The 25,830-nt window shown below is 37.8% G+C and overlaps 1 protein-coding gene across 29 annotated transcripts in view; it reads left to right on the top strand.

Moving 5' to 3' along the window:
• AFDN (afadin, adherens junction formation factor) overlaps positions 1-25,830 on the top strand; it is a 144,296-nt gene that overhangs the window by 61,182 nt on the left and 57,284 nt on the right. For 19 of the 29 annotated variants that reach the window (XM_031011932.3, XM_031011934.3, XM_031011930.3 and 16 more), the window contains exons 7-15: positions 1,945-2,056; positions 3,589-3,756; positions 6,595-6,639; positions 9,615-9,709; positions 10,931-11,193; positions 15,040-15,109; positions 19,888-20,006; positions 23,819-23,880; positions 23,998-24,203. In XM_031011932.3, the coding sequence (XP_030867792.2) occupies positions 1,945-2,056; positions 3,589-3,756; positions 6,595-6,639; positions 9,615-9,709; positions 10,931-11,193; positions 15,040-15,109; positions 19,888-20,006; positions 23,819-23,880; positions 23,998-24,203 (1,140 nt within the window). The remainder of the gene's footprint in view (positions 1-1,944; positions 2,057-3,588; positions 3,757-6,594; positions 6,640-9,614; positions 9,710-10,930; positions 11,194-15,039; positions 15,110-19,887; positions 20,007-23,818; positions 23,881-23,997; positions 24,204-25,830) is intronic. The other 10 variants (XM_055392051.2, XM_055392038.2, XM_055392047.2 and 7 more) reach the window with 1 other exon arrangement.

Consider the following 25,830-nt stretch of genomic DNA (forward strand, 5'->3'; position numbering starts at 1 on the left):
AGCCTATCTTGGGATTTTATTGACAGTCCCTTATGAAGTCATTTGATAATTTCCATTGAGTGTTTCTTCTAGTTTTGGTTTTCTGTTCTGTTATTTCCTAACCAGTTTTCTTTTGCAAGATTAGGCAATACAAATCAGGAGGTAATTATTGTTTTACCTTGAAATTCTTTGTCTTCTCAGCTTGCCTTTTTTTTTTTTTTTCTTTTTTTCCTTTTGGAGATGAAGTCTCGCTCTGTCACCCAGGCTGGATTGCAATGGCACGATCTCGGCTCACTGCAACTTCCACCTCTTGGGTTCAAACCATTCTCCTGCCTCAGCCTCCTGAATAGCTGGGACTACAGGTGCATGCTGCCATGTCCGGCTAATTTTTTGTATTTTTTAGTAGAGACAAGGTTTCACTGTGTTGCCCAGGCTGGTGTCGAACTCCTGAGCTCAGGCAGTCCACCTGCCTTGGCCTCCCAAAGTGCTAGGATTACAGGCATGAGCCACTGTGCCTGGCCCAGGTTGCCATTTTATAAATTATAGCTGTTTTCATATTCTTTATTCATTATTTTATCTATTTAATTATTTAATAAATTTTCTCCTTGTTAGATATTATCCTGGGATAAGAAGAAGCTGCCCTTAGAGCTTATAATAAAGGGAGACAGAAAGACTAAGAAATAGAAAACAGGGAGGTTTTCTATTGGAATGAAAATCATTGAATGCTTTCTAGAGAAGTTGTACTTAAGCTGAAGGATGAATGGATGTAATTAGACATGAAAGTTGGGGCAGGAGGGATCATGGAAGCATAATATATGTCGCCGAGTGTGAGGATTCTGGTTCCATGTGACTTGGCTCTAAATGTTTGATAAAGATTGAGACTAAAGAGATGAGTGAAGGTCAGATCCTGAAGTAGTATGTGTTCTAAGCCAAGATACTGAATGTAATATGAAACACTATGAAGAAAGATTGGTTAATTTATGATAAGGTGTGTTATAGTCTGTTTGTCTTTTTAAGGTAATTGAAGCAGTGTAGAGAGAAATTACAGGGTTCTGTAGAAGAGTCTAACCCATTTGGTATGTGAGCGTGAGGATACGTTTGGGTGGTGAGGTCTATTAAGATAACATCATTACATTAATTACAGGTTGGAAGTAATGTTCACATGCCAGTGACTTGGCCTTCTTTTCTTATTCTCTCTAATCCTGTTTTGGTTCATGTTAGCAGTGTGTTAGAGTGAAGATGGAGCACCAGCCCAAAGTCTAGAAGAATATTGGACAACCATCATCTCCCACTCTCCTCCATATTACAGTGTTTTGGGGGCTTTCTTAGATTATTAAAAAAATTGTTTGGCTCTAGTAAAAATGTAATAAGAAAGTAATACAGCATTATGAATTTTTAGGAGTTCAGTGAATGCAGTATATTGAAACAGGTGGTTAAAAGCATTTGTTGAATGAATGACTTGCCCTGTAATATATTTAAATGGTCTGATTAAAATTTAATCATAAAGAGAGATTATTTCAAGAAAACGAAAACTATTCTGGCTTGTTGTATGGTGGTTATCCTAAGATATCTCATATTGTATGAGCCCACTTTATAAAAACAATTGTTTGAATGTGAAAAGGTGGGTTAAGGACTAGAGAGATTGAAATTTGCAATAGTGAAGAAATTACGTACTGCCGTACTGCCTTTCCATATAAAAAGTTGTAAAAAAAAAAAATATTCAGTCTACCTATTTTTAGGGACCAGGTGATTAAAAGCAGCCAAATCAGCTGGCTTAGCTTTTTATTATAGACTGTTACCTTTCACTTTTATTGGTGATTGTTTTGATGATGAGTGAGAATTGTTTCTAGTGCTTAATTCTACGGTGACATTTTATTCATTCGAAAGCAATCAATGTGTTCTTTTAAGTACTTGTTAACTTAGTTACTTTGGCACATTCATAGTTAATTATTTTTGTTTTTTTAGGTTATGCTTCCTCCTGGAGCCCAGCATTCTGATGAAAAGGGTGCTAAAGAAATTATTCTTGATGATGATGAGTGTCCTTTACAAATCTTCAGGGAATGGCCAAGTGACAAAGGTAGTAACCTTATTAAAGGATTACTTACACCAGATTCCTACGTGATATACCAGGTGTTCACCTTATCACATGATGTAGGAGATGTGTACGTAAATGTTTTTGGATGGCCTTGTTGTTGTTGTTGAGACAGTCTCACTCTTGTTGCCCAGGCTGGAGTGCAGTGGCGCAATCTTGGCTCACTGCAAGCTCCACCTCCCGGTTTCAAGCGATTCTCCTGCCTCAGCCTCCCGAATAGCTGGGATTACAGGCTCCCGCCCCCATGCCCGGCTAATTTTGTATTTTTAGTAGAGATGGGGTTTCTCCACGTGGATGGCTTTTTGCTGTAGAGCTTTCTGCCTCCTTCATTAACTTGCTTGATGATTCCTGAGTGTTGCCATTGTCCCTAAGACCACACTCAGCTTATCTGAGTCTCATGTGTTAGACACTGAACAAATGGTGATACTGCTGGTAAATCACACATCTCATTAAGAAACCAGAATATTAGCACTACAGCAAGAAGCAAAAGATCATTGGTATCTACCAGTAGTAGAAAACACATTTCATGCTGACTAGATTAACTGTGTGATGTTTGGACAAATTTGTTATGATAGAGAAAATGACTTCTGTAACCCTATAGATTGTCCAGTGATTTAGTCATTTCAAATAATGAATTCACGCTTTGCACTACTGAAACAATTTTCCCTTATTATTTCAAAGCAGTCTAAGTTTAAAGCTGTGTTTTTAAGAAAATACGGTTTTCTTTCAAATTCACATCATAAGTTAACTGTTAACTCCATAGAGGGCCTTGCATTAATAACGACATAAAAATGTATTGCCATTTAATCGTGTCAATATGGAATGTAGATTGGTAGTTTTAAAACACCGAAAAAATCTTTCTCAGCAAGCAAATTTCTATCCTCCTTAAAACACTTGTTTAGTACTTTTTAAAAACAGTGTAAAGTTAAAATTTTATTAAAGGCAAATTGCCTAAATTCTTTAAGTTGAATTTAATAAAAATCAGGTCAACTAAAAATATACGTATATATTTTGTTAGTAATAGAATTGTTGTTTTATTTCAATAGGCTTTTGCGGGAACAGGCGGTATTTGGTTGCATGAATAAATTTTTTCGTGGTGATTTCTGAGATTTTGGTGTACTTATCACCTTAAAAGTACATTTTTATATGTGTATTTGTGTGTGAATGTGGTTTTTATATGTATGAATGTATTTACTGATCACAGAGTTGTTTACTAATGTAAGCATTTATTCTTAACCTGGTGTGTTTTTTTCAAGCTTATGATGTCTTTCGGTAGCTGTTAATTTAGAGTAGTCTTTGGAAATTGCTTGCTAGAGCTTTTCAAACACACCAAGAGGCTAATATTTCCTCTGTTGAGTAAAAGTATGAATTGGGTAAGCTGTACACAGTGATTCCTTGGCAGATGTTCCTAAATTACATGCATCTTTTTGAGAAAGTTTTGCACAGTTGACTGCCAGTCAGCGGGCCATCCTGACCAACCTGAGTCTGCCTGATGATTTCCCATGCTGCTGTTCTAGGGATTTTAGTCTTTCAGTTGAAGAGGAGGCCACCAGACCACATCCCAAAGAAAACCAAGAAACACTTGGAAGGCAAGACACCCAAGGGAAAGGAGAGAGCTGACGGGTCTGGCTATGGCTCCACCCTTCCTCCGGAGAAGCTGCCCTATTTAGTAGAGTTAAGCCCAGGTGAGAACACTGGTCACACCAGCACACATTATTAATGTGCATTTTTAGCTTCAAATCTTTGTACTTTCTAATGCATCTTCAAGTAGTCTTCTGTTGGCTGACTTAACATTTTTAGCCATTTATTTTTTTTAAAAGTAACTCTCATAACATTTATTTCTCTTAAATTATTAAAACTTAAGGTTGTAAAATACGTGTATGCTTACATAAAAATGGTTCACATGGACAAAGATGAGTATCCAGAAACAAAATTTAGTGTATGGACAATTTTAAATTATTTTAATCCCTTAAATTTTTTTTTCCAAGATAACTTTAGTAAAATAGTTAATCTACCAACAATGACAAATTGGTATTTACCTAGGGCAGATTTCATAAAGGGGTGTGTGTGTGTGTGTGTGTGTGTGTGTGTGTGTGTGTGTGTGTGTGTGGCTGTTGTTTCTGATGCATGGACAGTGTCTAAAAAGAATATCTTTAAATTTTATATCTAAGAAACCCATCTTAGTAAGAGGAAGGCTATTTGATTTTAAAGTAACAGACTACATTTATTTTCACATGAGTCCTCTAAGTGTGTTTTTTTGTAGAACTCTAATACACTAAAGCTGTTGTTTCAAGTTAGCCATTGAGTAGAGAAATACGTGGGCATTCTTAAGGAAATGTTTTACACACACATTCCTAGGTAGAGTGTATATTTGCACATATGTATGCTGTGCATGACTGTACATGACATTTATCATTCAGTTAACATTACTTCACTTCTTATGTCATTATTAAATGCTATTATGTGACCTGCATTATACAATACTGTGAAGATCAGAGTGGTGCACCCCCATCCCAAGCTGCATCGAAAGAAAGCCCGAGTAGTAATCACAGAACAAATTAGCAGAAAATTGAACCAGTTATGTGTATGATATATGGCTCCATGAACGTGAATTACATTTTTTCTTCTTTGATTTTTGAGAGTTTATTTTTATTTGCAAGGTTTGTTTAGTTTCTTACAGCTAGGTTATTGTAATTAACTAATGATTACATACGATATTTGTTGTCCAGCAGTCTCATGGTACAGTAGGTTATATAAATACAGGAAGTGATGGTATCATTTTGATGCCACAGTTAGTGGCAGTGTGGCTTTAGGTAGTAGCTTTTTATACCTAATTATGCTTCAGGACTTTAAAAAAATTAATTGATTAGATATTTGTGAGGAATATATTGGTGTTGCTAACCTCAGTTCTCCGGGTGGAAAGTTTATTTGAAGTTTTATTATCTCACTGTAGTTTGGAAACACATCCCATTATTGTTGTGTGTCTATAATGTGTGTGAGAGCATTGATGTTTGGTTATCTGAGGTAATGAATGGCAACTGTGAAGCAGCCATTAGTTTTTGAACTTAAAATTTTTTAGGCTCTTTTTTGGGTATTGGGTCTGCCCTTTAAAATTTTATATTAAATTCTAGAAACTAATGATTGTTTTCTCCAAATCCAAATTTTTGAGGATCTAAGAGTGTTGAGTTCTTAGAGAAATTGATAAATAGCAGCTGACAGAATAATTTTCAGATGAGTAATGGACAGTTTATTTTGGTAGATAGCAGAGACAGGATGAGAATTCATTCATTCACGCATGCATTTGATAAATATTGATTGAATACTTGTTGTGTGTCATACCATGTTCTGGGCCTTGGAGGTAGAGCACCAAAACAGATTAAACCCCTTCACCTTGGGAATTTCTCTTCTAGTGAGAATTGTTATTTCGACTGCTTCTTTCATACTTATAGTCTCTCAGGTAATCAAATATATAGAATTTTTTTTTGTAGGTGTGGAGTAGATCACAGTTCTGTACTACTTTTCACCAAATATTGGCAACAGCATTTGTTACATGGTTATTAATACACTGCATTCCTCATGGCACTCTGCTGCCTTCAGTGAGCATTCACTGACCCTTCTTACTTTAGGCAAAACAATGGATACAAAAGGATTAAGTTCCTTCCTGCCTTCAGGTAATTCACACAGTGGGAGGGAATCACAGTGCCATGTGACAAGTGACTCTGCCTCTAGTCCCGACTTCTCCTGAGCCCTGTGCCTGTGGGATAGCTTAACTTGTTCCACAAATGTCTGAAGTTCAGGTCTGGTGCCACTATTTTAAGGGTTACCTAAGGGTTGGTGGCAGGCCTGAATGCAAGGCCAGGGTCTTCCCTGCACCAGAGCCATGTTCTTTCACTAAGTCATGATGTCGTTTTAGGTTTTCATTATTATGCGTTGCTCACAGTCAGCATGCTGAATGAAATTGATCTATTTTCCATTTATGAGAAAATAATATTCATACATAATGATTTGTTATGAATGGATAAGTACTGTATTTCCCCTGGGCACATTGTCAGCCAAGCATTATATCCTCAATGCTGAGGTTCTGCTGGGTGTGGTTAGGAGTTTTTTGAGATGTGGTCATGAGCTCAGCATTGTCTTTTGGAGAAATGGGGAGAAATACATTATTTGTTCTTTGCTTTGGATTTGAATGTGTTCTTTAAACATAAGAAATCAGCCCAGTGGGGTGGTAGCCCTCTATATGATTAACTCACTGTTGCTGTCCTGCTGCTTGGTGACTCACCTGTTGTCCTGTGGTTTCCCTTAACAGTCTGCATTGGTTTCTAAAACACTGACTGGGGCACTAGTATAGTCTTGTCCTCACAAAAGCTGATGGGTGAAGTGTACCTTTTCTTCCTTTGAAACGTGTCTCACTGAAGTTCACCCTCTGCGTCTCTTCTCCTCCTTCCCTAATCCGCGTGTTCTGCATGGTCTCTCTCCTGCTGATGCTGCCTTCACCTGGGTCCTGGCATGTGTCTTAACCCCAGGGAGAAGGAATCACTTTGCCTACTACAACTATCACACTTACGAAGGTAATGCTATGCTTACTACTACTTTTATAACTAAAGCACTAATAGAACCTCATGGGCAGAATAGTGTTGAATGACCAAATATCTTATGTATCAGTTTTTTAGTTGATATAAATAACCTATTTTAAGAAATTTAATGTACTGTCATTTTATTTTTACCTAGTAAGTGTTCCATATCTAGAACTCATTTCATTTACTGGAAGCTTGTTTTGTGTCTTTATTTTCCCAGGTTCACCCTGGGAAGGAACTGAAGGCAAAAGCAGCAATGGATGTGGAGGGATGCTGGGGAGTAAAGACAGAGTGCCGTTTCAAAGCACTCGTTGGGCGGTGCTCAGCCAGTCTGCCTCCCTTCATCTGTAGAATAGGAAAACTTTCTGGTAGCAGTGCTGTTACTGTCTGTTGTGGGGTTATTTAGATTTGTCTCTGCTCTTCAAGGTGCTCCAGATTTATTGTCATTATCTACGGGGAAGAAAGAGACTCAGGCACTTTGGGCAGAAATTGACTATTTGTAGAATACTTGTTGAGGAGGGGGAGAAAATTTGGGATTTTTGTTTTTGGCAATCGTTTTATATGTTACTCCCTGTGAGATAACTGTCCTTCTAATGAGGAGAGGGAATGGACTACTGCACTCTCCCTTTCCTCCCCAGCTCAAACCAAACATCCCTTTATCCACTGAATCCTGTGGCCACCATTTAGGTTCTTCAAAATCTGTAACAGCTTTAACTATGGTTTCCTATTATTACTGTGAAGTAATAAGAGAGCCTGGGAAGGATGTTTATCTCTCTATCTGTTGACAAATTTCTATTACCATGGTGAGGTTAGGAGAAGGGAGAGACTGAGAAAGCAGCTTCTGTCTCTCCCTTTCTCTGTTTTGAAATCTGTTGATGTAGAAAGGTGTGTGATAGCTCTTTATTGTCTCACAAGAGACCTTTCAGAAGCATTCAGAATTTGGAAGAATATGAATGTGAATTTTTCTTTCATCTCTAAACACATTTTTCATGTTCTGGTTTTAACTTTGCGTTGAAATGTTCTTGTTTCACACATGATTACTTATTTACTGCTTTTGCTTTCTTTAAAATTTATTTGTGTCATTTCTCTGTGACTATATTGCATTCAGTTTTCTTTATTTTTATATAAGTATTCACTGCTGACACATCAAGTCTTTATTGATTGCTAACTATGGACCGTATGTGGAGTGATCAGTGCCAGGGTAAAAATTTTTTTTTTTTTTAAACCTAGCCACCAGGGAGCTCAGAGATGAGGGAGATAAGTAGATGGAAATCATCATACGATACGGTTAGTGGTACAATTAATGTAACAGATGGGGTGCTCTGGGAGTAGATAAGGGGGACACATTTCTTAACTAGGGGGGTTCATTGGAACTGCCTTTGGTGGTTAAAACACACAAAATAGTAAACATTACTGGAGGATTTGGACTCAGCAGGTCTAGAAGGGAGCTACCTATGTCTGGGAAAAGCCCCAGATGATTGTGATGTCTGGTTCAGATCAGGACCTTAGAGCAGTTGGAGTTGAAAATAAATATTTCAACACGATGTGAGGCAGCACAGATGATGCATCAGTTTCTTAATGGGTGTTAGCATTAGAGTCTCTCAGGAACTTCAGTCTCATCTCACCTGTACTCGATGTCACCGATTTCTGAAGTATTTCAGAAATAGACAATTTTGTCATTAGAATGTAACTTTGTGTACCCTGAAATTACCATCAGTTCTAACAGGACTTGCATTTTTATGGTGTCTTTTGTCTGTGAGAGTTTAGCGGTACCACTGCTGAGAGATTTTAGCAGTCTCAAACTCTGTGCACGCTCATACTCCAAACTGTTTAACATGTGAAACTCTCAAAGCTTACATTCCTAATCGCAGTGACTAGAGATTTTAACAGGTAATGGAATCAGCGGGTTTGAAAGTTATAAGGCACTCATAAAGCAGATCAGGGAGACTCTTACTGGTTTGGCCTTTTCCTAAGCTTTGGTGGGTGGTGTGTTTGCCACACTAGACTGACTGCCATGGCTGTGGTGCAGGTGCTAAGCTCTGCAGTTACATCATCATTCATGGGTTCTGGAAGGCACATTTTCTCATATGTCAACTCTGAAATCAGAATACCTCATTTTTAGTTAAGGTAACGAAGTGACATTGTCCTCATCTGGGATACAGTAGGTGAAGGGTGAGAAAACATGTCTAGGTGTATTGGGACTAGAGGGCTTCGGCGGAGCAGCTTCCTCCTCCTCCTCACCCCTTCCCTGTCATGGAAACACATGCTCATATAAATTAAACATTCCAACAGTTCATAAAGGTATAAAATGACAAAAAAAAAAAGCGCCAAAAAACCCAGTCTTCCTTTCACTCCAGTTCTACTCCAGGGAGCTAACCACTTTCAACAGTAATTCTTGATCAGTAATGGACAGCAGAATTACTTCGGGAGATTTTTCGGAGGACACATGCTTAGGCCTCATCCCCAAGGATTTTCATCCAGGCGGTCTGGGGAGAGCTATGAGAACTGTACATCTAAAAACCTCCGTCAGCGATTTAGCTGTGCCCTCAACCTGTATTGTGTTGTGTGCCATAAGGGCAGCAAGAATACTGCAGGAAAGATCTGGTCCGAAGGGAAGGCCTGTGTGTCTTTGATGAGCTTCATATTGCTACTGCAGTTGCTCCTCAGAATCATTAACAAACATCCAGGGCAGTGTGGTAGAGAAGACTTTTTTAATGTAATAAGAATGTGGTGGAATTAATGCTAGTGTTAGCACTTCGTATTAATCAGAAACTGATACGTTTATTTCTTATTTTGAATTTTCTGTATCCAGTTTGTTAAATTGTGTTACATAAGTTTGGAGAATTCTTTGAAAAGAAATCCTGAGAAGTGAGAACTGTAGTGCCTGAGATAACTTTTTGTTTGTTGGAAATAACATGGCAGTAATATTAGACTTTGCAAATAGAGCTGTCTTCCTTCTCTTCTCACAGATGGTTCTGACTCTAGAGATAAGCCAAAGCTTTACCGCCTTCAGTTAAGTGTTACTGAAGTTGGGACAGAAAAGTTGGATGACAACTCTATCCAGGTACGTAGTCTGAGCTTCCTGCTGCAACTCTGACATTCCAGGAGGCATAACGTATTGTACAGAGCCTGCCACATGGTAATGAAAGAAGGAATTATAATTACCGACTTTGTATTTAAATATAAATAATTTATCTACTCTGGGTCACTTTTCTCTGCTTTAGTGTGAAAACAGCAGAATGTGAGTTTATGTTCAAGTTCCACCTCTAGAAATTTGGGCTGGTGATGACATTGCTCTGAAACTGCTTCCTTTTCTCTAAAAGATGGTGATGATACTTTTATAGGTCTATTTCAGGATTACAGGATATAACCTATGCAAAAGTGCTTATCACTGGGTCTGACACATAGCAGTAGGCATTCGGTAAATTCTAATTAAATTTAGCTTAATATGGTTCTCAAGTACTTAAAACAGAGCTTAACACATTATTTGAATAAATGAAGTCAGAATTTGTCACTTTGAAGTTGAATTCAGGCGAATCACCCTTGCTCTGTACTTATTTCTCAATTTGTAAGATGATGGGTTCAGATTGTTAATATCATTTTCAATTCTACCATTTCTTCTTTCTTAGCACAACACTAAAAATAATAATAGGAATCTTTAATGCTAATGATCTGTTTAGATTTGTCCATTAACCATCTAACAAATATTGGTTAAGATGACTGTATGCTTTTTTTTTTTTTTTTTTTTTTTGAGACAGTCTTGCTCTGTCAGCAGGCTGGAGTGCTGTGGCACTATCTCGGCTCTCTGTAACCTCCAACTCCCTGGTTCAAGCAGTTCTGCCTCAGCCTCCTGAGTAGCTGGGGTTACAGGCACGTGCCACCACGCCTGCTAATTTTTGTATTTTTCGTAGAGACGGAGTTCCACCATGTTGGCCAGGATAGTCTCGATCTCCTGACCTCATGATCCGCCCATCTCGGCCTCCCAAAGTGCTGGGATTACAGGCATGAGCCACTGCGCCTGGCCGACTGTATGCTTTTTAATGCAAAGTTACAGTATGCCTTAAGTCACTGGATACTAAAAATAAAAGGTCTGATTGGTTTGACTTTTTTTTGACAGTTTAATTATTTTTATATTATTGAGGGAAATCCACTTTAAAAGGCACTAAAAATCCAGAGCTTATTAGGTTATATTTGTCATAAAAGGGGTACTCACGGTTTTAACATTCTGTGTTTAAATGCTGTGAACTTCATGATGGGAGTTTCTTTGGTTTCCTTCGGTTTCCAGTTGTTTGGCCCAGGAATTCAGCCCCATCACTGTGACCTTACCAACATGGATGGAGTGGTCACTGTGACGCCCAGAAGTATGGACGCAGAAACCTACGTGGAAGGCCAGCGCATCTCGGAAACCACCATGCTGCAGAGTGGCATGAAAGTGCAGTTTGGGGCGTCCCATGTATTTAAGTTTGTGGACCCCAGTCAGGATCATGCTCTTGCAAAAAGATCTGTGGATGGAGGCCTGATGGTTAAGGGCCCAAGACATAAACCTGGGTAAATAGATTAACCCTAAGACTTAAAATGTTTTGATTATACTTAAAGTAATTCAGATTATTCATAGATAACTTGGCTTTTTATTTTTGTTTCAATTTTTAAAAAAATATCAAAGTGAAGTTTGTGATTTTGGTTCCTATTGTTAACTTGGGTTGGTTTTAGAGGAAAGAAGAAAGGTCTTGACTTTGTCTTAAAATTGGAATTTCTCACTGGTTTTAAATTGTTTATATTTAATCTTTGTTTTTTAGCCAGTATACTAAAACAGTACCTTTTCTTTTGTGAAAAAAACATGGTGTTCTTTGTAATTATTCAGTGTAACTAAGATTATAAAATTTTTTGAAGTATTCTTTTCTATGACTGATAATGAAACACATTAAGATCTCTTAAGGAATTCAGAATATTTTAGCTCCACCTAGTGCTTTTCTGAAGACTTGCATTGTGGGCTTAGTAAGGGAAAACAGAAAGCCTTTCTTAATGACTATCTAGTAAAATTTTTTTGTAGGTAGGGAATATGACTTCTCCTTTGGTTTTACTTTTTAAAACATTCTGTTAAGCCGCTTCATTGTCTATTTTTCATGCTGCTTAAAACAACTGAAAACTCCCCTAGAGCGTAGGCTTTCTTCCTGAAGCACAGACATGAACCCGCGTGGTCTTCCCTGCTTGGCCTTTCCCATTGTTTTGTTCCACGGCATGCCTTTGATTAGCCACCCAGACCTTACACATTGGGCCACATATGACTATTTAGAACTAATGTCTTTCTCCAAGATGAATACTTGGTGGGTTATCACATATATTTATTTGTAAAGTTCACAGCTGTTTAAGATCCATCCCCAGCTGTTCACCTCACCTTGCGCCCCAAGTGTCAGCAAATGACCATACCTGTGGCATCCAAGGAAACCAGCATGTGCTTTTCCTCCCTGCTTCCCAAGAAAATCCATTTCTTTCTAACACTTTCATCTTTAAACTAGTGTATTTAAACCCATCCTTCCATTCTTCACAGCTTTTAACTGTTTCTTTCTGAAGGTGATGTTTTTCATTGATCAGCCGTGTCCCTATTTCCTGTCCCTTGTCATTAGCTTTACATTGGCTCTTTCCTTCAGTAGCGAGTCATGATTTCATGCTTAGATGTTCATTTCAATCATCAACTTTTCTTCAGCCCTGTTTCTTCCCTTCAGCATCAAAAATCTTGATCTGGTATATCCTGACTCCCTGTTTATTTTTTAGGCTCACTGAGGTTTGTCCAAAGAGATTATGTATTGTCTGAAACAGTTTCTTCCGCTGCGTGTTACATGTGGTCTCTCAATAGTACCTATAGTTATTGCCCCTTATATACAAATGCCCTTTATTCTTGAGTTGTGATATATTTCTTGTGACATATGTTACTCCTAGTGTTGCTGTCCATCTCTGTTCTCTGTATAAACACAATTCTATTAGCAGCCTGTGTCCCACACCTAGTCTGCCCTTCGGTTTTGCTTGTAATGTTTTTATATGTGTGAGACAATCTCCTACTGTATTTTTGCCATGTGGATCCTGCTTTGGAAGCCTGCAGATGTCTCTTCCTACCATATTTCTGGCCAAAAGCAGAGATCATTGAAGAACATGGCTTAGGTTTCAATGAGGAGAATGTGCTGTGAAATTTTGTTACTATTATTAGGTATTTTTCTGGCAAATCTGGTAAAAGCTGCTTGGTGGCTGAACATACCATCCATAAATTAGAAAGGACTCTTGTTTTTTTAGGAACATTAATTTTGCTCTAGTGTCAAATGATTGTGACAGATTCTGGCTAGATAACTCACATACCCTCCAATGCAGATTTCATAGTGTGTCTTCAGATCCTACTGATGGTTATAAACGAGTAGCAAAGTTTGATATTGATAGTCAGTTTGGGAATTTTAGGGCCTCCTGGTGATACACTGACTCATTAATTGATTTGTTAATCTAGTTTACAATTATCAAGTACCCAGGGCATGAGTTACTATTCTCTGAATGCTGGGAGGAGTGACATATGATTGTTACAGTCAAAGGTCATAGTTTGCTAATTTCAAAGTCATGTTATAAAGTCACTTTGGTTGGTCTTGTCCACATATCCAGCCTGCAGTAAAAACGAGCCATGTTAAAGCTTGAAAGAGGTAGCTTTGGTGGGAAAAGTTAAAGAATTTTACATGGTGGAAATTTGTTGTTCTAGGATGATAATTGTAAGTGGAATCAAGAAGGCTTTGATTCTGCTCACATACTACCCACAAGAGGAAGTTAGGGGTGGACACTGCTGTGTGCAGCTTTGGTAGGTGGCAGAGAAGCTGGCCTGCTGTCATTATTACTCCTGTTGTCAGAGCCGATAGCTGGACTGAATCTCCCACTCAAACTGATGGGAGCCAGCAGGGCATTTCCATGTTTTTGTGAATATCTTGGTGATAGATTATGAGTATTTAATTTCAGAAAATTGGTAATATATTGCAGAAAGTTGTGTGCAGAAAATTGACAATTATTTGGCCTTTAGTAAAAACTTTTACTCTTTCAAAAGTTACTATTTTAAAGCATGGTATTTTGCATTACAAAATGGTTTTATTTTCTTAGTGGTGAGATAGAGGAGAAATTTGTACCTGCTCTTCTAATCTGAAAAGTTGTTTTCAACTTTTACATTACTTCCTTGTTTCTTTCTATTGGTTGAGTGTAAATGAAAGTTTCCCATTACCGTGCTGCTTTGAAATTAGACCATATATTAATATTTTTCAAGTATTATAACGGGACATTTCATTCTTTTTAAATTATGTTTTGCAGAAATCCAGGAAATTTAAATACTAATTCATCCTTGTTGGTTTCCAGGTGTTTTTAGGGCTTTTTTTGTGGAGGTGGGGAGGGCACTCTCCGATGAGCTGGGACCAGTGGGTTGCATTCACCCTTCATTTGTGCTGAAGAATGGAGTCGGTCCCAGCTTGTTAGACTCTTCAATCTTCATAATGAGATTTTGCTTATGAGTTAGTTTTTCAAAGTGACATATTTAGAAATTTTGATATTTTGAGATACTTGAAGAATCAGTTTAAACTAGGATAATTTTTGATTTGCTTGCTAACATTATCAAAAATGTCCCACTTTTTAATTTGTAGCCTAAGTAGTGATACTCATGTGCTTTACAAAAATAATCAGATTGACTTTCAAATAGGAGAGAAGCTCACCCCTGTTCCTCATGTGTCACTTTCCCTGTGTCCATAAATAGGGCCGCCGGCACTTCAACCTTGTACACCTCATTTATATGCCATTTGCTGCCTGGATAGACTTACATAATGAAATAACCTGGTTTTTTATGTTCCGTTTCTTGTATAGTTAAAAAAAAAAAATACGATCGGGCCGGGCGTGGTGGCTCATGCCTGTAATCCCCAGCACTTTGGGAGGCTGAGGTGGGCGGATCACCTGAGTTCAGGAGTTCGAGACCAGCCTGGCCAACATGGTGAAACCCCATCTCTACAAAAAATACAATAATTAGCTGGGCATGGTGGCCCTTGTCTGTAATACCAGTTATTTGGGAGGCTGAGGCAGGAGAATCACTTGAACTGAGGAGGCGGAGGTTTCAGTGAGCCGAAATCATGCTACTGTACTCCAGCCGGGGCAACAGAGTGAGACTTCATCTCAAAAAAAAAAAAAGATCCTGGGAATATTGAGTATATACCAGTAAAGAAAGTTCATAAGGTGGTTTTTTAATTCTGTAAGTTCGTGTGCTGAAAACAGAGCAATTTCTTAAAATAAATCTTTGACATTTAGTATTTTAGTTCTTCCTTGTGTATTAAGAAGAGACTATGCCTGTCATTGGAATGTTATTAAGTCAGTGTGTTTCTTGTTTTATCCCATCAGAATTGTTCAGGAGACAACTTTTGATTTGGGAGGAGATATTCACAGTGGGACAGCATTACCGACAAGCAAGGTAGGTAATTATGGATTACCTGATAGAAGTGTGCTTGCTATAGGACACCATGGATGAATACAGTAGTCTCCCCTTATTTGTGGGGGATGTGTTCCAAGACCACCAGTCAATGCCTGAAACCATAAATAGTACAGAGCCCTATGGATACTATGTTGTTTTCCTGTATATATGTACCTGTGATAAAGTTTAATTTATAAAATAAGCACACTAAGACATTAACAACAATAACTGAAGATAAAATGGAACAATATATATTATAACAATATACTCAAATAAGAGGTATGTTAATTTGGTCTCTGTCTCCTCTCTCAAAATATCTTATTGTATTGTACTCACCTGTTTTCGGACTGCAGTTTACCACAGGTAGCTGAGCTGTAGAAAGTGAAACTGCAGATAAGGGGGACTCCTGTAAACTGGTAATAGGTGCACTTATAAAACATCTTTGTAAAAACAGACTTTGCAGTGGCCCCAAATGTGGGTTGTCCTAATCTGCTGTGTTGTTTGTTAGTGATACATAAAAGAAAGTTACCAGATCTTTCTTTTCTCTAAGGCCAGGTTGAAGCAGAGCCTTCATGTTTGCTAGGCTTTCTCCTGTGTAGTTAGCCTTGCTCAGTCAGAGTACCCTTAATACACTCCTTTTATTAACCCTTCAATTTAGGTACTAAATCCTATTCATCAGTTAACCTTCTCAGACACTTTGCTTCCATAATGATCCCTTATCTCTGGAATAATCAGTTCGTTTCCTTTCTCATTTTCATTCTCTATTACTGGATAACAAACCACTCCAAAACTTTGTGGCTAAACAGCAGCCATTTTATTTGTTTACCATTGTGCAATCTGGTTTGAGCTCACCTGGGCAGTTTGTTTGCTGGTCTTGCTGGTGGTGACTGGTGTGACCACCTCCACCTAGGAGATCAGTTGGTAGCCAGTGGCTGGAGTGCATGGCCCACTGTGACCCTCTCTCTGTGATATCTCACGTCCTCTCCATGGGACCTTTAGCCCCACTGGGGCAGCCAGAAGTCGTAGTGTTGTGGGACCTCACAAGAACCACGGAGCTTCCAGGCCTTCTTGAATGTTAGGCCCAGAACTGACACAAACCCGTTTCCTCCACCTTTCATTGGTTAAAGCAAATACAGGCCCAGTCCAGATTCAGGAGGAAGGCCCTACTCAAGGTGTGATTTATTGAATGCCATGGTGCCACAAACTCCTATGATCCTGGAATGTTCTCATCAGCATCAAAACACGTTACAGTGTCTTCTGTTTTAGAAAACTCTTTATACCCCTCCAGTTTTGACCCCATTTTTCTACTCCTGTTTGCTACACAGCTTCTTGGGAAAAAAAAATCATCTATGCTTGCTCCCTCCACTTCCAAACTCCATGTTCTTTCCTCTGCTCCTGTTCATTCTTGCCCCTCCCTCCACAGGGACTGTCTGTCAGGGGGACTGATGACCTCCCAGGTCCCAAATCTGGCACGCATTTTGTCCTGTCTTACTTGTTGCAGGAGTTTTTAGCCAGGCCACAACCACGTACTTGATGCACTTTCTTCTTTTGGCTTCTAGGGTATATCACCCTCCTATAAACCACCTAGTAGTGGTTTCTCCTTGGTTTGATTTGTTGGTACCTCTTCCTCTTATGCTTCACTCCTAAAGTTTGGAGGGCCAGGGTTTCAGATGTAGGGCACCAATCTGTTTTCTTCCTGCATCTTTCCTGGGTGAGCTTACCCTGTTGCCTGAGTTTAAATACCATCTAATGTTAATTATCCACTAATGTGTACCTTTGGTTCTGACCTCTCCAGACGCATATCTCTCTCTTTTTTTTTTTTTTTCTTCCTGAGACAGAGTCTGCTCTGTCTCCCAGTTTGGAGTGCAGTGGCATGATCTCGGCTCACTGCAACCACTGCCTCCCAGGTTCAAGTCATTCTCCTGCCTCTGCCTCCTGCGTAGTGGAGATTACAGGCACCTGCCACCATGCCTGGCTAATTTTTGTATTTTTTAGTAGAGATGGTGTTTCGCCATGTTGCCCAGGCTGGTCTTGAACTCCTGAGCTCAGGCAGTCTGCCTGCCTCGGCTTCCCAAAATGCTAGGATTACAGGCGTAAGCCACCGCACCCAGCCCCGATTCATATCTCTAAAGGTTTACTTGACATATCCACTTGCATATCCTGTACATATTTCAAATTAAACCTAGCTAAAAGAAGACTAGATTTTCTTTCTTAACAAACTTTCCCTGATCCTTCCCCACCTTAGAAGACAATACTACCATCTGCAGCGTTGCTCCAACAGAAACCTCTTCCCCGTTCCCAGTTGGTCCCTTCCTTCTCTCAGCCTCTGCGTGCAGGGGTTCGTTCCTCTGCCTCTCTGGCTTAGGCTGCAGCCATCACATGGCGGGAGGACCACACGGCCCCAAGAGCAGCCTCTTCCATTCTGCCCAGCTCATCATTCTCCTCACATTTAAAAAATGTAAATTAGATTCTAGTTACTGTTCTGCTTTCGAAGCCCCTGTTGGCTTCCCAACCCATATATCAGTCTTCACCCTGACTTGCTCAGCCCCTTATGCCCTGAGCCTGCTTCCCTCTCAGCGTGTCTCTGTTGCTCACTCAGGCCACACGAGGCTTCCATTCTGTGCCCGTGCCTGCCTCTTTCCTCCCGTTGGAAGGCCTTTCTTGTGCTAGTGTTTGTGCTTTTGTCTTTGCTTTTCACACTCTGGCCCCTTCTTGTCTCAGACCTCAGCTTAAAGCCACATTCCTGAAGAGGTTGTCCCTGAGCATCCTGTCACTGTCACAGCACCTGATGTAAGTTATTTATGTGGTCTTTATTACCATCCAATACCTGCTGTGTTTGTTGACCAACTGTAGAATGTGAACTCTGCAAGTGGGGCTCCTGTTTCATACGTCATTGCTGTATTTCTATTGCACTTTTCTTAAAAAATGCCGCTGTGTAGAAGACTCTTGGGAACCATCTCATGAATAATTGAGTGAGCCGAAGAGAACTGTCTTGATAAAAATTTTCGTTTCTTAAAAAAATGTGTAGTCCACAAAGAAGACTTGGTAAATAGAGGAAAAAAGTAGAAATGAAAATCCGTCATCCACAATTTATAGTTGACCTTTGACAGTAACGTTGTGAGGGGTCCTTTTCTGGACTCTGGTGTGGGTCTATACGTTCATGTGTGCATTTTAACACAATTGGATATATTTGTCTCCACACATATCTTTCTTGCTTTCTTCAGCTGTTACTCTGTGAGCATTTTTTAGTACTTAAAAGTCACTTAAAAACAAATGAAAACCATTCTGTAGTATGTAAGCATATAAACATACTCTAATTTCTTTATCCATTGCCCTATTACTAGTCATTTATAACAATTTTTTAATAGTGTGTAAATAGTATTGCCATCCATTGACCAGCAATTGTGTTTCTATAAATCTGTCTTATGGGCCGGACGTGGTGGCTCACGCCTGTAATCCCAACACTTTGGGAGGCCGAGGTGGGTGGATCATGAAGTCAGGAGATTGAGACCATCCTGGCTAACATGGTGAAAAACCCTGTCTCTACTAAAAATGCAAAAAATTAGCCGGGCGTGGTGGCGGGCGCCTGTAGCCCCCTACTCAGGAGGCTGTGGCAGGAGAATGGCGTGAACCTGGGAGGCGGAGCTTGCAGTGAGCTGAGATCGCGCCACTGCACTCCAGCCTGGGTGACAGAGCGAGACTCCGTCTCAACAAAAAAAACAAAAAACTCTTATGGAAGGTTTCATTGTGTGTGTATATAAACATATTTACAAGCATAATTGTCTTGTCACTCTGTACTGATGAACATTTTAAATGATGTAATAAAGCATTGGTTTAATGAAGTATGATGAATAGACAACAAAATGTTATACAGTCATTACAAGTCTGTAATATAAAAATAAGTGATATTGTAAGATGTTTATAACATCTGAAAAAGTATTTTTTTATCAAGAAGATTGTAAATCCCATTTATGGAAATTACGAAAAGCTGGAAAGATATGTACAGTACAGTAATAATCGCTAGGTGATAAGAGAAACATGATTTTTTATTTACTACTTGTGCCCAGTTTCTGTAGTAAGCAGAAGTAATAAGAAATTTTACATGAAATTTTTTATACAGTGAATTTCATTGTATAAAATTTTTTCTTTTCTGGTGATTTTCTTAATGTAGGTAACTCATCCTTTTGTCTGCCTACAAATTCCATACAAATGGTTAGAATTGTATACTTTTTAGAAGTATTTAAATATACCTGATTGGGTTACCATATAATATGTGTTTTCCCCGGTGTTGATTAAGGGCAAGAAAGAAGCCAGTTTCTGTATTGAATTCATTAGGTATTGAGCTATAAGGAGTAGGATTTCTAAATCTGTTCCGAGAAATAATAAACTTTAAAAAGACTCTGCCTCTTCATGTTGTACATATTTTCTTATCTCTTATCCTGATTTTAAAATAACTTGTTGGAATCGAATTACTATTAATGTACTTTTAGAAAAATCATCGTGTGTGTGTTACCAGCTTTGCCTGCCTGTGTTTTAAAGGCAACTCCTAGCTCTTTGAGAATGAAAGTGGCTGTGCGTCTTCCTATGCTTTAATACCAGTGTGCTTTGGGCACTCCCCGTGGACATAGTGTCCCCAGCATTGCTTTGTTATTTCCTGGTCTGTGTTCTTGCCTGCCCTGCTTGGCAGCCCTGTATCAGATCTCTGCTTGCAACGCTGAGTGTCAAGCTTGGTTGGTCTGTGTGAGGTTCTAAACCCATTGTGCTTTCTCTCCATGTAGAGCACCACTAGGCTGGACAGCGACAGAGTGTTGTCTGCCTCTAGCACAGCCGAGCGGGGAATGGTGAAGCCAATGATCAGAGTAGAACAGCAGCCAGATTATCGCAGGCAAGAAAGCAGGTAGGAAACACATCATTTTTCAATGGTGAAAGTACTGAAAGTATTCCTAAAGAAGGGTTGGGATAAAGATTGTTGAATTTATAAAGGTTCACCTGACATGTTTACAACGTTAGCAATAATATTTTAAGGGCATTTCCTTTCTGTGTTATTGAATTGAAAGAAATGCTTTACCAATAATTATATCCCTCACTTATATGCCACAGTGTTATCAAATTGAAATAAGAGTACATTGAATTAAAATGTTGCCATTTAAAATTTGCTACTTTGTAAAAACATAGAGAAAGGGAGTTTTTATAGGATTTTAATATTTGATTATTTTTGTATTTAGAAAAATCTGGTCATTTCACCCATTTCTAGAAGAAATCTTCATCTGTTTAAAAATACATAAGACCAAAAATGATTTTGAAACAGATTTTAAGAATTATAAATGCCATATTGTGTCTTGTGCTCTAATGTGATGTGTCTCCCTGTGGAGATAGATGGAGGATGAATTATTATTTTTTTTTCTGACATTGTTCTTGCCGATTTCTCTGGGCAGAGAACTGTCTTTTGTTATTTCCTTGTCTTATGATTTTTAACATGTCACCTTAATCAGAATCCTATTTCCTTGTGACCTCTAGAATTATTTAAATGTTGCAGAGTAATATCTTTGCATTAAACATGGTGGATAAATAACAGATGCTGACTAGTGGAACCAGCAGCATGATTTGGTGCTTAACACCTCTACCCCAGAGCTCTGCGGGAACTCAGACAGAAATACAGAAAGACTGCATGACTTCTATGGCATTCTCATTATCAGCAGTGAAACTGGCAGCATTCCCCCTTTGGGGCTTTTCAGATAGATTTTTGAAGAGGCCATTCTGTTTCCTTCAAAGATCCAGTCAGTGAGGCAGTTAGATGAGGCAGGCGACTTGCCCAGGGTCACCTATCAGTTCAGTTGCAGGTGACGAAGACACAGTTCTTCAGTTTCCCAACTTCCAGCAGAGGGCACTGGATATTGCAGGATTTTAATATCATTCATCACCAGTTATACATGTGTAGACTCATAAGGGAATCCCAGGTTTTAACTTTATTTTTATGGTGGATTTTTGGTTCTAATGCAAGATTTTTATTGGCTATGTGAATCTTATTACATGTGATAATAAATAGTTTACTTTCCGTGTTTGTACTTGTTTTTGTTGGTGGATTATGGAGTAGGATGTTCAGAATGGTAAATTGGTATTGTAAGGAATACCTGTATGTATTTCTAAGGTGTGACTGAGAAGTATGAATCATAGTTCTTAGCTCATAAATATTTGAGTAAATGAATTCACACGAGGGAGTGGATTGATTAGGATAATGCTTTTAATATATGCAAAATTAGTGATTAATATAGTGTCAAAATAGTAATATGGTTAATTGTATGTCAGGAATTATTTTTTACCATAAACACATAATTTAATTTTACAAGGTAAGATTAGTTTGCAGAGTTATTAAAGGCTTTATTTTAATTATAAACTATGTTGTTTTGTTGCTATTACTACAATGATGAGAACAGATGAGCCTTTCTGCTCCATTCTTTGTTTTTCACATGGGCAGTGTTGTAATAAGCACTACTTAATTTAACTGATGCAGTAATGAAAAATTTAAACGTGTTTAAAATGCTAATATTAGTGAAGGAAAAAACCCTTTTGAATGGAGGGGATGACTTTTAATTGTCACTAAATTTTTTTTTCTTTTATCAGTGACAATGTAAACATTTTTTTACCAGATTTGTTAAAATATAATTGGTAAAGTTTACTCAGGTTCACTTTATGAGATATATAACTGCCTAGCTACAATTTTAGATGTCTGTAAATATGGGAATGTAAGGGAGATGTGTTAAAATAATTGATCATTTAAATTACATTGTTTATAGAGGCATTTTTCTTTTCCTTAATTGTTGAGTTAAATCATTAGATCATAAACTAAATAATCAACTCTGAAACATACAATTTGATAAAAAGAAGATTTGGGTTATATTTATTATTAGTAAAATATTTGGTTAAATTTTTATTATTTTGTATAAATATATTCATTTCTCTTTATTCATTTTTTGGTGCATGGAGAAGGTGAGGATGGAGGGAAGAGAATGGTTTGCTGTTGAAAAAAAAATTAGTTAGCCAGTCTGTAAACTATTATAAATCTGTAATCATCATAAGTTATTCCTTTTTATTTTTGAAGGAAAGTTTTTTATTATCTATATTAACTTATTTAATGAGTGGACCAGCAATTCCAAATACTTAATTCTGGCCGTACATTACCAGTTGTCTAAGATTAACAGACACATTGCTGCTGAAATGACTGTTGTTGAAGTCACTAATGAGTATTTCTCATTCCAATATCAAGATAACTGTGTTGACTTTCCATTTCACCAAATAAGATTTATTTGAGTAAATATTAGTCTCAGTTTAAGTCAATATTTAACTCAGTAGAGATATTCATCACAGTTTAAGTCATTAATATCCCCACAATTTCATTTTTCATTAAGTTTGCAGAAGGCAAAACACATGTTCCCTGGCTCTTACTGTCAATTTAAATTTTCTCATTTTTTCAGAGACATTTTTGAGAATTCTTCCTGGTTATCTCTGTTAAAGTTGAACTAAAATGATAAAGACATTGAAATGTTAAGGAAGCTAATCACTTGACTATGTGTTTTGTTGGTTTTTGGTAAATATTGTATATAAAATACAGTGGGTAGCAAACTTAGAGTAATAAGTAAATGGCTTGAAGTTCTAATCACATGGCTAAGTGAAAGAATAAGCTGAGCATTATTCATTGAGAAAAGCATAAATCTACAAAGATGAGGAAATCTAAACTGGATTTGTAATTTATTATCTTACACATTTTAAAGAGTCTGTGCCTAGCAATGGCTTTCAAAATGCTTTTGAACTGTGGTTATAACACAAGATTATATCTTACATTGTGCTCTGGTGAACACACATACAAATGTATATTCAACTGAAAGAGTAGTTTCACAAAACAGCCTTCTGCCCTGCCAGTGGGTGATGACACACTGTTTGAAGAATGTTTTTATAGAGATAGAAATGAACCTAACTTTTGAATTAATTTGATCTGAATACCTGGAAATAGATAAACATCAGCACAATGCTAGTTTTTATAAATGTTCCGAATTATAGTTTCTTTGTATTTATAATTTTTGACAGTTCCTTATTTGTGTAGTGTCAGGCTAAATGGTGGAAGGGACCTGGAATTTATGTGACCATAAGAAGAAATGTGAGTGAGTAGAACATCTCTTTATAAGGCATGCATCACTGTAAGCATTGGAAAATGATGATAGTAATGGCCGAAGGAGACTTGCCGTGGTCAGCTTGTCTAACCCTGTGTCAGCAGAGAAAGACAAAGTCCAGGTCTTAGGAAGCTTTTCCTTTTAAGTATAAGAACTTTCAAGCTTGGCATGGTTAGTTTTTCTTTGTGTCACTTAGTACTTTCTTTTCAGTGTTACCTGAGCCATAGCTGTAGCAGATGCAAGACAGACCGATCCCTGTACTAGACGTGAAGTGTTCATTAATAATCCAGAATCACGTCAGATCTGCTCTCATGGCGGCGGCATATACTTCAAGGAACTAACCTTCTTAGAGGAGTCATGATAAGATCACTCCCAATGCATTATTTGATTAGGCTACATCTGAAAACAAGGGATATTTTATTATTTTACATTGGAAAGATTAGTATATAGATTTAAAAAGTAGTTGCAGAAATCTACACAGGTTGTCAGTAATATTGTTAGCCATGTGACCTTATTTTAAGTGATGTCAGCTTTCTTCTTTTAGAACACAGGATGCTTCTGGGCCTGAACTGATACTACCTGCAAGCATTGAATTCAGGGAAAGTTGTGAGTAATTTCAGATTTCATTGTCAGTGAATTATTTCTTGATCCATTTTACTCCATCTGATTTTCACATTCGTTTTTATTCTTTTTTCCTTTTTTCTTTTTGAAATCTTTCCACAGCTGAAGATTCATTTTTGTCTGCCATTATAAATTATACTAATAGCTCTACAGTCCACTTTAAGTTGTCCCCTACATATGTATTATATATGGCATGCCGGTATGTATTGTCCAACCAGTACAGACCTGACATCAGCCCTACAGAGCGCACACATAAAGTCATTGCAGTCGTCAACAAGATGGTGAGCATGATGGAGGGCGTCATCCAGGTACGTTCCAGCCGGCCAGCCATGCTCCTCCAGTGATTGTGGTTGTAATTGCTAAGCCAGTGAGTTCAGCTTCTTTAAGGCTTCTCATTTGGTTACATGTTTGACTCTAAAGATTTTTTTCTAAAATAGAAGTTATGTAAATATTATAGGAAAATGTATAACTTTAAAGAGTTGAAAGGAAATGCAAGCTTTTTTCTATTTTGTTTTCCCTGTAAAACTTCAGCATAAGTGAAGTTAACTTGTAGTAATAGTTGTGAGAAAGTGCTGAGACTGTTGTGGGCTTTTGTAGAATTTTTTCTGTAAATAATTTGTTGAGATGAAATTCATATAATATTAACCATTTTGAGGTGAACAATTCAGTCGCATTTGGTGCATGCACAGTGTTGTGCAGCCACCACCTCTGTCGGTTCCAAAACATCTCCGTCACCTCAGAGTGATACCCCTTAAGGAGTTCTTGGGGTTTTTCTTTTCCCTGTTCCCTGGTAACGCCTTCTTAGACTTTTTAAAAATGGTTATCAAAAGTCACTTGCTCCTGTGTAATGAGCCTAGACGTTGGTAGTAATTGGGCTTTTTGATAGCGCATGTATAGGTGTAAGGGACATTGTAACATACTTCTCACTTAAAATGAAATTCCGTCATAAACCTGTTATCAAAATTTCAGAAGATAAAGGTATTTTGTTGGTAGAATGGTTTGACTCCTTTACGTACTTTCTGTCCCGATCTACAGTTGATAAAATTTTCACAGCAGTTTTTCATCTACAGATGATTTGAAGACTTAATCTTTAAAGTTCTTAAAAGTAAATGTACAGATTTTTTCAGTTTTTCTGAATCACTTGTCAATGCTGTTATTTAACTTAATAAAACTCTAATTATATAATGTTAATAACATAGATAGATTGGTTGCTTTTCTCCTGGCAGGATCATTTGAGGGAAACTAAGATCTTTTAGTTCCTTCAGAATTGTTTTCAAAGGCCAGAATTTTTCAAGAAATGTTTCTTTTATATTTGAGTGATTAGCATGAGTTTGATAGGGTTATGCTTCTTTTACCCAAGTTAGGAAATAGGTAAAAAAGAAAGTCATTTTATTGGGATACTGTTTTGTTACTTTCATATCATTATTTTATAAACAAACGTGGATTTCCTTTTCAGTTGTCATTCAAAGCCATTGTCTGTCTTCTATCATGTTTGGACTTACTAAGCCTGTTTCAAATTGTGAGACACCTATCATAAAACTACCCTTGATAGCCTTTTCCTTATTGATGTGAACTAGTCAGTGAAATCACCATTATCAAACAAGTCTTTTAAACTTCAGATTTAGGTTTAGTATCCAGTGGGGGGAATCTTAAAGTAGTGGAAAAGAACTGTGGTAGTGAATAATTTAAATTCTATTTTCAAAAAACAAAGAATTTACTCCCTTTAGTATAGGTATAAGTTATTTATACACTTTTAAATTCTAATCTTCTCAGCTTTTATTTTGATTGTTTCTTGGTCTTTCCTGTCTCTTCCATTCCTATTAATTAATCTAGGGGAATGGACTTTCACCTTATTAGGTACCTTTTAAGTAAGTAGTAAGCACACCATATCACTGAAAGATGTTCGTTCACAAGTCCTTCCATTGTAAATCTTTT

The sequence above is a fragment of the Gorilla gorilla genome, chromosome 5 (genome assembly GCF_029281585.2).
Source record: "Gorilla gorilla gorilla isolate KB3781 chromosome 5, NHGRI_mGorGor1-v2.1_pri, whole genome shotgun sequence".
Lineage (NCBI taxonomy): Eukaryota > Metazoa > Chordata > Mammalia > Primates > Hominidae > Gorilla > Gorilla gorilla.